The sequence below is a fragment of the Meriones unguiculatus genome, chromosome 4 (assembly GCF_030254825.1).
Source record: "Meriones unguiculatus strain TT.TT164.6M chromosome 4, Bangor_MerUng_6.1, whole genome shotgun sequence".
In the NCBI taxonomy this organism is placed as follows: domain Eukaryota; kingdom Metazoa; phylum Chordata; class Mammalia; order Rodentia; family Muridae; genus Meriones; species Meriones unguiculatus.
Genome location: NC_083352.1, coordinates 38,671,017 through 38,686,053, shown reverse-complemented (window position 1 = coordinate 38,686,053; position 15,037 = coordinate 38,671,017). Strand labels below are relative to the sequence as shown.

The window sequence follows — 15,037 nt, the reverse complement described above, 5'->3', positions numbered from 1 at the left end:
TTCCTATTGGCTCCTTCTTGCTCCGCCCCAAGCCCTTTCTCCTCTAGGAAATGGAGCACCTGCCTAAGGGGGCGGTCCGTTCTGTCCCGGGACTGGTGTGGAGAACTGTCACTCAGGCCCAGGAAGTGCTTCCTGTGCCAGCGGAGGCGGGGAAAAGGAAGTCTCGCCTTCTGCAGCCGGCGCTGGGGTTTGGGCTGTCGGGACTCGGTGGCCGCGTTCCGTGACGCCCCTGCCTGGCTCTCCCGGTTCTCTCCGGGCTGACGGCGACTCGCCGCAGCCGCCGCGGGTCCAGGGCGAGTGGCCTGGGTGAGTTGGGCCCAGAAACCTGCCGGGCCACGCCAACCCGGCTGGCTTGGGGAGGCCTGCATTTTCCCGTGGCGTCCACGGTGCAATGTTGGCATTTCTCCTTCAGCTGCAAAGAAGAAAGTACTTATCTTTAGATAGAGAGGTGGGAGTGATCGAGGAAGATTGCGTCAGTTTCTAGGGCTGTGAGGTTATTGTCCTTTCCCGGTCCCAGCTATCAGAGCCGAATGCTGCGACCCTGGAGACAGTGTCTTCTTCCCGGCTGTGTTGGCTTCCTTTTCTCCACCAAGCTATTGTTCTTCGTTTGATCTTTTTTGCATTTAGACGTCTCTGAATCCGTCCTTGCTAGCCGATGTCTTGCAACTTGGAACGCCCCTTTATTGATAGCCGTCTTCTTTAGTAGATATTTTGGTTGGGTTAGCTTGTTTCTCTTCTACGCTGGCTGTCACATTACTTGCCTTGCACTAACCAGGTGACCTGGTGCTGAGGACTTAGATTTGCTTCTGCATGTCCCCTCCTTGTCAGTAGTTTGCTTGGCTTCTCCATTATTTTCCGGGAAATCAGGAAACGATTTCTTTCCTGCATGTCATTGAAATCTACTCAGTGAGCACTTGTCTTGCCCCATCCCTCCGAAATGTACAGCTTAAACAGGACCATCACCAAGTGCCAAACCTTGTAAAGTAGAATACGGCAGAGATTGCTGATGCAGTTTTTCATGGTGATGTTGGAAGAGATTTGCTCTGATCGAGAGCTACCCTGTCAGGTGTGGTAGCCAGCAGCGACCAGCGGCTATAGAGCGCTTGAAATTGGCTAGTCTAAACTTAGGTCTGCTGTGAGTGTAAAATACCACACTGTTTGAAGACAGTACACAAACAGGTTTTTAAAAGTTCATCAATAACTTATAATGATGTTTGGAGAATACTTTTGGCCTAAATAAAGTATAACTAAAATTACACATCTTCTTTTGGGGGTGGGGGGATCCTTTATAGCCCTTGCTGGGCTTGAACTGCCCTGTAGACTATGGAATTTGAAGCAGTCCTCCTGCCTCTGCCTCTTGAGTGCTGGCTTTACAGGAATTTGGTTTCTGAGCCTGCTTCTCTTACCTTCTAATGTAACTGCTGGAAATCTTAACAGTACTTTTGTGACTCGTACTGTATTCCCCTCAGGCAGTACTAATTTAAAAAGTTTGTAAGTCATTTCTACTTCCCCTTTTGTCTGCTCCATGTTCTAGGATCACAGGCATTTCTTTTGAACCCCTGAAACTGTTAAGGGAGATGGGCCTTTCACACTCTTGTCTAGAGCATTTGGGTATTAGACAAATATAGTAGCCATATTATCTTTGGCCACTCCTAGGCTATTTTGCTCCTTATCTGAAAATCCCCAGAAGCAATGTTTTTCTTTGCCCTTGTAGCACAACCCTTCCCAAAGGTCTTTTAAAGCAGTTCTGCAAACTTAAGTTGTAGATAGGGCATCATTTCTGGTAAGCTTTCCAAATCATTCTTCAATACCCATTGTTCCTTTAGCACTTGAGCATGAGATAGCTAATTAGTAAAGATGATTATCTTTTCAGTTAAAGACAGTCCGCATCTTAGGGAACAAGTGGCGTTTTACATTTCAGTTTCCTCACCTTGTGTTCTGTGTGTGTCTGTGATGATGACAATCTCTTCTTTAAAGAAGCATGTGATAGTTAAGTCCTTTCAGAAACGAGGAACCATTTTAAAAAATATGGTGACAGTTCAAAACACATTTTTATATAAGCGCTTTCTAAAGTCAGTGCCGACCTGCCTTAATTATAGATTTAGCTAAAGGACACAACAGAAATGGGTCTTACACTTTTCTCTAAGAGAAGCACTGTTTTCGTTTACCTATTACATCATCTTATATTATGGAAAGCCAGAAAACAACTACTAAATAATGTACATGTTATTTGAGTTATATTCTAAGCATTGAGAAATTAGATATCTGGAATTTCAGAGAAATCGGAGGAAATTGGATTTGTTAATATATGTAAATCGGTGAGCACTGGGATTACAGCATGTGCCACCATGCAAGGGTAGACCTATTTTAATTTCATCACTTACCTGCTTTCTTAGTCTGCTCATCCCAAAGTTTGATGTACATTTTGAAATATTACTGAAAATAGTGAATTTGTCTGAAAATGGACTACAGCCTTTTTTGTAAAAAAAAAAAAAGCCAATACAATTAGTCATTTTTGTTTGTTTTTTGTTATATGAGACAGTCTCTCTGTGTTGCCTTTGCTGTCCAGGAACTCTGTGTAGACCAGGCTGGCCTTGAACTCACAGAGATTCACCTGTCTCTGTTTCCTGAGTGTTGGGATTAAAGGTGTGCACCACCACTGCCTGTAAAATTAATTAATTTTACCAACTCAGGAATGAAAGTTTTCATTTTGCTCTATTCTGTTCTGTTTGCTTGACTGTGTACATGCGGAGCCTTTTGTCTTGTCCTGTTTATATCTTAGATATTGGCATTCGTTTTTAAAACTAATTATGACTCCTCTGACCTTTCTATTTCAGATATTTCTGTGACGTCCTAAGCATGAGCCCCACACAGTGGGACTTCCCTGTGGAGTTATGCTGCCGGCCTATGGCTTTTGTTACACTCACTGGCCTTGATGTGGTTTACAATGCTGTCCACCGAGCAGTCTGGGATGCTTTCTGTGCCAATCGGAGAGCTGATCGGGTACCAATTTCTTTCAAGGTGCTCCCGGGTGACCATGAATACCCCAAATGTCGGTCAAAGGTAATGGCGTTAGGATCACATGCATTCATAGCCCCCGTCCTCTTCACACTCCCCGACTCTCTTCTTATTGTTTGTATTGGAAACCCTCTGAGTTTATCAGGGCAAAGGTTACTGTTGTGCCTTAGGAAAAACTGGTGTTGTCATGTACTATGGAATATATGTACATATTTAATACACTTATTTTTTTTTAAGCTCAAGAGGACTGACTAATTACAATGCTTTCTATACTATGAGCCTACATTTTTTCCTTTAAAAAAATTAATTTACTGTATGTGTATGTGTGGAGGTCCCATGACAACTTTGTATTGTCAGTTCTCTTCTTCCAACATGTGGGTCCTGAGGATTGAACTTATGTAGTCCTAGGCTTTGCAGAAAGTGTTCTTCCCATCTCCTCCCTACCCCTTTTCTTTCATTAAAACAACCCCCACATCTCCATAATTTTAGCAGAGCCTTCTTGAAAGGAAGGTCTCGCATTACCTACTCATCATTTCCAGTTTCATATAGAATCCGTGACCCTTGCAGTTAGGTCCAGTTTCACAAGTTCCTAAACCATTTTCATTTTATCCACAGGAACAGTGAAATGCTGTCATGGCACTATGTAAACAAATGAAGCCCTAGTGGATTTTAGGTGGTTTTAACACTTTACGAGAACAGAAATGGGAATGGCGAAGGATCCAAGTAGACCTGGAAAGGGGCTGCCTACTTTACACTGGCTGAGGCCCTTGGCGCTGCTAGGACTCCTGTGCTCTGGCCATTCTCCCTCACGTGGGAAGTGCAGCGTCTATAGAGTCTACTCCAACCCTTAAACCCTTACGTCTGTTTAATGATGGGCTGACTCTCTCATTTTAGAACGGGCGGTGTGCACGATGAACGAAGCAATGCCTGTGAAGTGCCTGGCGCCCTGGCGGTGGCTGCTGCTTTTCTTCTCAAATAACTTGAGTTTTGTCCCGGTTGGCAGAGAACTTCGTACGAATGGTACATTCCTAAAGGGATCTTGAAGACCGGCTGGATGAACAAGCACCTGAACCTGGTACCAGCGCTGGTGGTTGTGTTCTATGAGCTGGACTGGGACGAGCCTCAGTGGAAAGAAAAGCAATCTGAGTGTGCTACCCGCGTCGAGATTGTCAGGTACGGCGAGTGTCAGTTGTTTACGGTTTTATTTGTTTGTGTTGTCAGGGATTGAGCCCACGGCCTTCAGCCAGAGAGGCAAGCACTCAAATTGATTTGACCAATAAAGACTCAGGAGCCAGGTGCTGGGGTGAAAGCCTGCTAGCTCAGAGAGGCAGAGAAAGCACCCAGCTGACCTTCCTGCTTAGCCAGTGTCCCACAAGGAAAAAGCTCCTCCTTTTCCGTGCTGTCTTAAAAACTCTTCAAACTGAATGTTCCTCCTTTCTACTTCTTGTTTGTCTCTCTCTCTTTTGGAGGACTTTTTCTTCCTCTCTATGGTTTTTTTCCTGTGTTCACTCCCTGTCAATTAGTTGCTTGCTCTACCTCTTGACCTATGGTTGACTTTAATTCTGTTTACAGTAAACAGAAAGTGCTTGGATTAAAGGTAGAAACGAGTTTTTTCCAGTATACAGTCTCTGAGCTCACAGTGTGATCAAATATACTGCAGCACTCTTAACCCTGAACCGTATTCTCTGCTTTGTTTACAAACACTCCTTGAAAGTAACTGATACTGTTTAAACTGCAGTGGTTACTTTGAGACTGTTAACCCCCCGTTGAAACTCATTCTGTTTCTATAACATAATGTGAGTATTTACTATACAGTGCCAAGGATGTGAAGAAATTTAGAAGGCAATTTGGCGTGGAGTTCCAAATTTTTGTCCTGTACTGTGATCTCTTTGAGAGATAATAATTTACTATCAGGCCCCATAAGATACTATTTTCAAAGAACATTTTTAAAAATGTATGTTTTATTATTTTTTGTGTGTGTATGTGTGTGTACATGTATACATGTGAATGTGTGTATGTACATATGCATGCTGGTACTTTTGGAGACGAGAAGAAGGCATCACGCCCCCTGGAGCTGGAGTTGCAGGCTGTGATGAGCCGCCCCACAGTGGATGCTGGGAATTGAACTCTGGTCCTAGAAGAGTAGCAAGAGCTCATTAACTGCTGAGCCAACTCTCTAGCACTCTCATAAGACACTTACAAATTATGTTTCATTGTTGTGTGTGTATGTGATTTATATTTGTGTTCATGTGTGGCATGACCTGTGAGAGTCAGAAACAGCCATGGAGAGTTGATTCCTTTCTTCAGCTTTTACATGTGTTCTGCAACTTTAACTCAGGCCGTCAGGCTTACATAGCAAGTTTCTGGGTGTCTCACTCAAGACTTTTGCTTTATCACTGGGTAGTTCTTAGATAATTATTCTGTACAACTCATATAGCACTAAAAAGAAGTAAGTTCACTCAATTTTATAAAGAAGGATATGTTAAAATTTCAAGTTAAAATCGTCTTATGTCTGCTTATTTTATTTGGAGGCAGGTCATATGTGTGGTTAGAGGATGATGTGGGGAGTTGGGTCTCTCTATGTGCTATGTGGGTTGGGGAGTCAACTCAGGTCATCTCACTCGCCCTTGGGTTTCCAGTAAGCAGATTTTAGTGAGATTATAAGCTTGACGTAAGCTTATACTTTGAAAGTGGATATCTTTGTGGGAATGCATTGGTAGAGGAAAAGATTTACTCTGATTTTAACATTTTTTAGTTGAATTGGATTGTGCAGTTTGTGTTTTATGTGAAGCCTGGAATAGTTTAGCTGGGACAAGTTAATTGTTTTCTTAGTTATATTGTTATTTTTCGGTTGCAGGCAAAGTTTGCAAGGGAGAAACACAAAAGTCGCAGTAGTCCTGATTCAAAAGAAAACGCCTTTACCTCCAGGTATCCGAAGGTTCATCTGTTCCTTTGTGCCCTGCTTACTAATACCAGGACGCATATTTTTTAATGTTTTAATGTTTTACATGTTCACTTAGAGGGCTGATAGTATGCTAACTTTTGAAAAGTAAAAGACCAGAAAGATGGTTCAGCGAGTGAAAGCAGTTGCTGATTACCTGAGTTCAATCAGTTTCCAGAACCCCTTTGGTAGAAAGGGAGAATCAACTCCTGAAAGCTGACCTCTGACCTCCACAGGTATACTGTGGTTCAGGCGCAAACATACAAGCATACATACATATATACAGATGTAGTCACACACACACAAATAAATGAACATTAAGAAAATTCAGTCATGCTCAAACAAATACTTGCTATAAGTAATAAAAACCAGAACATTTACAGATACTAAGTCCTACTTGCTCATTTCTGCTTGGCTCCTCATGTGTGCATGTATCAGTTGACAAAACGGTTAATTCAATTGCTTAAAAAGTATCATTGACTTGTCTGATCCGACTTAAAATTTACCTTACACATAATATTTGTTATATTGTCTGGGGAAATGCTTCATTTACATGATTCTTTCCTCTATCTTCCCAGATTTTCATAATCCAGAATAGTTTCTGTTGCCGTGTTGAAGCTTGTAGCATTCTGAGGTCTTTGGAAACTTCCCCCAATGATGGACTGTTTCTTTTCTATTTATGTTTTGAAATGGCCATGTGATGTGTTTTGGGGCATTATTTGTCCTATCTGTTCTGGTCAGGAGAAAATGGTACAATATTTTCCGAACTAATATGAACACAGTAGCTCATGGAGCCCTGAGTTTTCAGGGAGAGCAGAAGCCCTATAGGGACAGGGGCCCGGAACTGTATTCCTGATTGCAAACTTGGGGAGATTTTACTCCGGGAGACTGACACCTTTGCTTTGCTTCTCTTTGGGGCTTGCCAACAGGGGAAGACGTTATTGCTTCAGAGCGGGCTGCAGCTCTGTGCAACGTGTGTGAACTCTCAGGGAAGTCTCTGTTTGTGCTTCCCCACACCGACCACCTTGTGGGCTACATTATAAGGTAAATAAAAGTCCTCGTTCTTCTCTAGGAATGAAAAGATGGTAGCTTAGACCCTTTTATTTACAAACAACAAAGTGCACATTAAAACATGGTGGACGGCGAAGTTCAGCTAGGCAAACCACCAAATGAAAAGACTGAAAGGAGTCTGAGGCCAGCCGGGTCTAGCTGGACATTAGCAAGTTCCAGTTTACCTGGGGCTACATAGGAAGACTGTCTCAAAAACAAACAAACAAACAAACTGAGGATCCTGTAACACTTTCCTGGTATCCAGAAATATCTTTATAGCTATTTAACCTGTTTTGCTTCAAAGCAGGGAGGGGATTAATTCCATGTAACTAGGTTTTCTGTTTTAAAATTGCATTTATTTATTAGTGACTCAGGGGACAGGGCTGTTTACATACTACAGAGATCAGAGGATAACTTTGGGAAGTCAGGTCTGTCCTTCCACCGTCTGGGCCCCTGGGACTGAGCTGAGGTTGTTCAGCTGGGCAGAAAGTACCTTTACCTACCGAGCCGTCTTGCCTGCCTGAAGTCTAAGTTTAAAGGATGAACCAGGCCTGTTTGTCCTCAGGTTTGTTCTACTTGACTAACGTGTGTCTGAGTACACAGACCATTTGAAAACAGAAACAAGCTTATCTTTGATATTTCCTGACACCCGACGATAAAACTAACTTCTTTGAGAAAGTTATCTTTTCATTACTGAGAATACTCTATAAAGATATTGTGGCTACAGTTAGGCATTTCACAGTCAGTCCCTGATTGTTCTCACTTGTAAAACTTTAAGGACAAGTTTAAGTTAATAACATTTGTTTCAAGATTAGACTCTAACTTTGTTTTTATATTTTAACATTTTCTAAAGCTATAGTTTTGAAAATAAAAAATTCTAACCTAGAAAAATCCTATTTAAAATACACTATCTGCCAGGTACAGTGGTGGCACATGCTTGTAATCCGAGCACTCAGGAGGTCGAGGCAGGAGGATTGCCAATTTGAGGCCAGCCTGGGCTACACTAGTGAGTTTAAAGCCTGCCAGGACTACATAGTAAGACCTTGTCTATAAAGAAGTAAATTCAATATTTCACTTTAAAATCTGACCTATCCTTTCTTTCTCAGGTGTGGTTAAAAAAAAAAAATCTTCTGAATATAGGAAAACTTAGGGTTTATTCTGAGGAGAAACCTTGACGTCCCCTGTTACTTGCCTGTAGATTCACATTTCTTTCACTCCCTGCACACTTGCCTCTGGCAGGTTCTCCCTCTCTCTAAGAGTGTGAGCTGCTTACTGCTCTCTGCTCAGACTGCTTCTTTGGTGCTCATAGTTGTATGATGAAGCAACACTTTAATAACACTAATGTTATTTTTATCTCCTTTGCCAATGGCTTTCATTCTCCCCATAAATTTTCTTATTCTTTTAAACTCTAAATATTAGAAGGATGAAAAATAATGAAATCTAATTCAATTTTAAATCTTTTTTTAGGTGTTTTATAGTTATATATAGTAGGGATGAAAGTATTCTTAAAGATCACCTAATTGTTTTTTATAAATTATAAGATTTTTCCAATCTGTTATATCCTGTGTTGTAAACAGTTTTCAGTGGTAGTAGGGGAAGTCTTATTTTTAGACTTTTTCCCTAGAAATCCAGATTACACTCTGCTTCATTTTCATCTCAATCATGAAGAACAGTGTTGGTCAACAATTTACTTTTAGTTCTCAACAAATACCATTCTTAAAAAGGGTTTTCTTTTGAATAACTGTACTATTTGTTGTTTAACAGGTTAGAAAATGCATTTTATGAACATGCCCAGACCTATTACTACACTGAGATCAGAAGAGTAAAATCTCATAAAGAATTTTTGAATAAAACAACACACCAGGTATATTTAAAAAACTTATAAGAATCATTTAAAAGCAGATTGTTCATCACTGGTTATTTTTGAGATGATTTTTATTTCTTCAGTACTGATATTTTAAATTGTTTTAGTACTTCGAAAGGTTTTTTTTTTTTAAGCTCTTAAAAATGAAATTTTTTATTTCAAATTACTCTTTTGCCCTTATTTTCTTTTACTTGTCAGAGCTCTTGGAAGTATTTTTAGCTATGTTTGTTGGAATCATTGTGAACTTAGCTCTGAATAATTTCTTTCTTATTTAATGCATCATAATATATATTTTCATGTTAAAATAAGTGTGTACTCATTGTTTAATTATTCTTTTCAGCTTTTGTTTGTTAGACATCAATTTAAAATAGCTTTCTTCAGTGAGTTGAAACAAGATACCCAAAATGCTCTGAAGTAAGTTTCTCTTTTCAAACTGAATCTTTATTATGTGGCTGTTAACCTGTGTGTGATTCACACACAGGCTGTTAACCTGTGTGTGAATCAATCACCTTGATTGTAAGATAATTCATGTTATGTTCAGATAGTTAATAAGTTGTTGGGCTTTTTGTTTGTTTGTTTTGTATTTTCCCTTTTTAATATTGGAAATACGTTGTCACAAAACTTCCTCGTCTAATTTAATTAAATTTCAGGATCTAAAGAAATCAGTGTCACAATTATCCTCATTTTTCTATTTTTTATTTTTTTATTTGTATATTCAGTGAAATTTTTGAAACTAGTTTTCAAGGTATAATAAACATTAGATATTCATTTATTCCACTTAAACAATATTTTATAATTAATTGTTTAGTTTATCACATCATTTTCTATATGAAGGTCCTGATTTGGAGCCTTCAAGTAAGTTGCAGGTGTGTTGACATGCTCAAACATTCCTTTTGTTTTTACCCACTGCAGTTTAATAAAACTTGGTCTTTTTTGTGTGTTAGCTCAGGTTTTTTGGATGTACACTGGCAACGTGGGAAGGAATCTAAAAGAATCAGTTATTTATTTTATATTTGAGGTGGAGAAAATCGTTAGTAGATCAGTATAATAGCTGACTTTAGTATAGTTTATTTTTATCTTGGATGCATGGCCTCAGTTAAAACCTTCAGCTTTAAGTGTGCTGAAAACCAATGCTACAAGAAACCACTCCCTGGAGAAGATAAGAGCACCTTTGCCTGTGAACATAGTACCTTTCCTCTTAGGCCTGGTTTCTGTCCTCACTCTTCTGTGCTAGGTCCGCTGAGGATATTTTCTCTCCTCTGCAGTCTCTAGCCAATATTAGTACTATTTACTGAACCTCTTTGTGTATTCCTGAGCCTAAAACCCTTTTTTTTTTTTTTAATTTGTTTTGTCTTTTAAACCTTCATTTCTAAAATAAGAAATTGCTTTTCTTTAAAATCTTATAGTGGTACTTAAAAACAAACGTACAAAAACCAAACCTTATCAGGACATGGTTGCATATACCTGTAATCCTTAGTCATGGTGGCATATACCTGTAATCTTTAGTCTTGGGAGGCCAAACAAGTTCAAGGCCAGCCTGGGCTATCATAGTGAGACTGTCTCAGAAGTATATGCTTACATACGTACATACATATATTTATTAACAATGCTTTTTTTCTTTCTTTTTTTTTTTGAGACAGGCTCTCTCTATGTAGCCCTGGCTGTTTTGGAACCCACTATGTAGACGAGGTTGGCCTGGAACTCAAGATTCTCCTCCTTTGCTTCCTGAGTGTTAGGATTAAAAGAGTGTACTACCTGGCAAATAATGTTTATTTTTTAATGTAATTCTAGATAATTGCCCAATTTACTCTCAGTTTTCAACTTGCTTTTTTTTTTACTAGTTATAGACTGGTTAGTTAATGATAGAAAGAACAATGGGATGGATCTTTTTGTTGTGAAGTCACTGATTAGTAATCAAAAGATAATTTTTTAGAACATTGGAGATTTATATATATATATATGTATATGTGTATATATGCTGTTATTGAAGTGGTAGGAAGTTGTGTAAGTATTGTCTGTTATAACAATATTGTTTTTAGTAATCTTAAACATTAGTCTATATTATAATTAACTACCCTCCTCATATTTACATTAGGAATTATAGGACTGCCTATAACCTTATACATGAATTGAGGGCCCATGAAACCAATATTCTGGAAATTAAGACGATGGCAGGATTTATAAACTACAAGGTACAGTTTCTTGATCCAAAAACGCTCTTTGATGAATGGTGTTTTTATTTTTGGGTGTCCTTTATCAAGAATGGCTTTTCTTCTCAGCAGCGTCATAGCAATAGCTGTGCTTCGAATCTGTAGTTACCAATTATTGAAAGTTGAGTCTCTCAGTGTTTGTATGTGAGAAGAGGAAGTAATGAGAAGAAAGCTGCCTGTTGATGAATTTTAAAAGATGCACCATATTACAGTTGTTTAACCATTTCTTGGCTTCATGACAACCGTAGAAAGTACATTTGTTCACGTTAGTGGGTTGTTTTATTTTGTTGTTGTTTTGTTTGTTTGAGACTTGGTCTCGAGGCTGCGTGAGCTGGCCTTGAACTTGGGGCTTAGTGATCCTCTTGCCTTAGCCTGCTGGGTACTGGCAGTGCAGTGTACCCCACCGCTGCTGGCCCAGTTCACTTCAGAGGAAACCGAGCTATGCTCCTAGCATTTTGTATATTGTAGAGTTGATCCTGTCTGTCCTGTCCCCATCTGTCCCTTTCCATCCCTATGTCGTGACCTGTCCCCTCCTTCCCCGCTTCCTAGCAGACTAGGAGGCTGTTACTGTTTCCCCACTCATCTTTTAAAGATGTCTGACTCTGGGTGGGCAATGTGTAGAATTTTTTTGTAGTGAGCACAAATCCAGAAGTGGATATTCTCCTACCTGGCAACCCTTTTTAGGAAATTTCTTTGCCAGGTATGGTAATATCTGTGAATACTCAAAATCTATGAATACTTGCTGTATTTTTCTAATAGGAACATATTAGAAATAAGCCAATAGGTGGTTGGTTATATAAACTTTAGTGGACCATTAATAGCTATACAGTTAAGCATGTGGCAGCTCCATCAGCTGAGAAGAAGTGGTAGCTGTGTGTCTTAGTTTGGTTTCTATTGCTGTGATAGTGACCATAACTCAGTGGCTCTCGGTCTTCCTACTCCTGAAACCCTGTAATAGAGTTATGGTGACCCCAACTATAGAAGTATTTCATTGCCACTTCATAAGTATAATTTTGCTATGCTATTCTGTTATGAATATCTATAGAAATATAGAAATAGAAATATCTGTGTTTTCCCATGGCCTTAGGTGACCCATGTGAAAAGGCCATTTGACCCCCAAGGGGGTCAAGACCCACGGGTTGGGAACCACTGACATAGTTGATTTGCTTTAAATATTTCAGGTCGCAATCCATTAAGGGAACTTTAGAGAAGGGATTTTGCAGTCTCTTAAAGTTAACATGTTTTTAATAAGCATGACTGTGTCTTTAGACATCCCCCTCATTTGGGGACTGACTTTTACATTTTTTCAGATCTGTAGGCTATGTTTTCAGCACAATACCCCGCTGGATGCAATTGCTCAGTTTCGAAAACACATTGATTTGTGTAAGAAAAAAATTGGAAGCGCGGAGCTGTCATTTGAGCATGCTGCATGGATGTCTAAACAGTATGTTTAAATTGCGTTTTCTTAATATTTTAAAAATAGAATGTGGGATTTAAAGAGATGGCATTAGCAAAGGCTTTGGTTCTAAACTGAATTACGTTGTTCTTCTCTTCTTAAGTAGGGTTTTGATAACATACCCTAGGTATGTATCCAGGAACAGTAGATATTGATTGGTATAATTTCTTGATGGAAGCCAAGTAATTTATGTACCATCATAACTCATGTACTCATTGGATTTCCATTTTGCGTTTACGTCCTGAAAATATAGGAGCACACAAAGCAAAATTCCTACTTCCTGTAGCTTAGTGTTTGTCTTAGTCAGGGTTCCTATTGCTATGATAAAACATCATGACCAAAAGCAACTTGGGGAGGAAGGGCTTTGTTGCCTATGACACTTCTGGTCACTGTCTGTCACTAAGGGAAGTCAGGGCTGGAGGCAGGAGCTGAAGCAGAGACCAGGGAGGAACACTGCTTCCTGGCTTGCTCCTCGTAGCACAGTCAGCCTGCTTCCTTCTATGTCCCAGGACCACTACTCAGGGATGGCACCACCCACAGTGGGTAGCCTGCACACATCAACCATTAATCAAGAAAATGCCCTACAGACTTTCCTACAGGCAACTGATAAAAGTATTTTCCCAGTTGAGGTTCCTCTTTCCAGATATCTCTGGCTTATGTCAGGTTAACCAGAAAACCAACCAAGACAAATGATTCCTTGTCAACCTGATTACTCTAATTTTCCATTTCTTTTTTATGTTAATACCACCATATAAAGCACAAATGTCTTTAAAAGCTCCATAGCCTTTAAAAATTAGCATACACCTTTAATCCCAGTATTGTGGGAAGCAGAGGCAGATGGATCTCTGTGAGTTCAAGGCCAGCCTGGTCCTTAAAACTGGTCCAGGGCTCTGTGTAACAGAGAAACCCTCTCTCAAAACCATAGATAGATAGATAGATAGATAGATAGATAGATAGATAGATAGATAGATACAAACACTTCAAATATGCAATCTCTTTTTTAAAAATCCAAAGTCTCTTTAAAAGTAAAACTCTCTCTAAAACAGCCAAGTCTTCTTGAACTATGGGTTCCTATAAAGAAACAAGTTAATACTATCTTTTCTTAAGGAACTGTCAGGTCAGTCACAGTCAACTTAAAATAAAACTGAAACCCCAACAGTGTAAGGAGTGCAGCGCTTGGTGTCAGCGATCCACAGGCCTGGGGAACACCACTTCTCTGCCATCCACAGCACACAGACCTTGTCCCGAAGGTGCAGGCCGCCTCCACTCCATAGTAGCTGCTGTTCTTGGTGGTTGACCCACGATCCTGACAACTCCAAAATACTGGGGCCTCTGCACACCTGGGCTGCACCTTTATCAGTAGCCTCTTCCAGCCTCCGCTGTGCAAGTTCCAATGGCTCTCCACGGCTCCTTCATGTCTCAAAAGCAGTATGACCTGGTAAACTTTTACACTTTGCCAAGTTCAGCTGCCAGCTTGAGATATGGCTTTGGCCTCCTTTGTACCACAGTTTCTGTGAGGTGACCCTGAGGGAGTATTTCCTAGAAGGTTTTGCCTCGGTGATGCTTGTCTCCTCGTAATCATGACGATTTCTTAGCACCAGCTGACCAGCATCAATTGTCCAAGTAAGCAAAGGTTTATCTTCAGTGGTGCTGTTCCCTTGTTGGAGTCTTGAGCTCCAGCTGACAGGACATGACAGATCCTTAATACAAAATGGCACACAAAATGGCCCTCATAAAAGCTTTGCTTCCCTCTGAAATTTCACAAGCCACACCTCTGTCATCTGTATTTCTCTCAACACTGTTATCTTTCAAATGCCCAAAGAACAGCCCAATAAGTACTGAACAATCTATAGTTTTTCTAGCCCAAAATTTTCTTCATAATTTTTCCATGGTAACACGTGCAGGCTATTATCCCATGAACCTGGTGCCAGTTTCTGAAGAGTCGCTTTTCTCCTGCTGTGCTAAAACACCGTGACCAAAAAAGCAGCTTATGGGGCAGGGAAGGATTTGTTTCATTTTGCACTTCCAAGTAACAGTTCATCACTGAGGGAAATCGGGGCCAGAACTCAGGCAGGAACTGAAGCAGAGAACATGGAGGAACGCTGCTTGCTGGCTTTTCCTCATGACTTGCTCAGCCTGCTTCTTACACACTCAGGAGCACCTGCTCAGAAATAGGCACCTCGCAGTGGATGAGCCCTTTCACATCAATCATTAATCAAGAAAATGCCGAATAGTCTTGTCTGTAAGCGGATTGATAGAAGCACGTTCTCAGTTCAGCTTCTTCTCCTAGATAACTCTAGCTTGTGCCAAATTAACAACAACAAGACCATCCAGGACAGTGTTTATTTAAAAATTGCCAAAATGAACTTACTTCCAGAAACTTGGGTATAGTTGAAGAGTGAGGATTCAGATCTAATAAAAAGGTGTAATTATGGACTTGTGTGATCACAGATGACTTAAAGAACTTGTTTGTAGTTTATCACTAGTGTATATTATTG

General features: G+C 40.1%; 1 protein-coding gene across 1 annotated transcript in view; it reads left to right on the top strand.

Moving 5' to 3' along the window:
• The first annotated feature begins 146 nt into the window (after positions 1-146).
• Positions 147-15,037, top strand: part of Trappc11 (trafficking protein particle complex subunit 11) — a 44,135-nt gene continuing 29,244 nt past the window's right edge. The window contains exons 1-9 of the mRNA XM_060381753.1: positions 147-306; positions 2,838-3,063; positions 4,022-4,191; positions 5,876-5,946; positions 6,889-7,003; positions 8,774-8,873; positions 9,214-9,287; positions 10,969-11,065; positions 12,394-12,527. Of these exons, the coding sequence (XP_060237736.1) occupies positions 2,860-3,063; positions 4,022-4,191; positions 5,876-5,946; positions 6,889-7,003; positions 8,774-8,873; positions 9,214-9,287; positions 10,969-11,065; positions 12,394-12,527 (965 nt within the window). The 5' untranslated portion in view covers positions 147-306; positions 2,838-2,859. The remainder of the gene's footprint in view (positions 307-2,837; positions 3,064-4,021; positions 4,192-5,875; positions 5,947-6,888; positions 7,004-8,773; positions 8,874-9,213; positions 9,288-10,968; positions 11,066-12,393; positions 12,528-15,037) is intronic.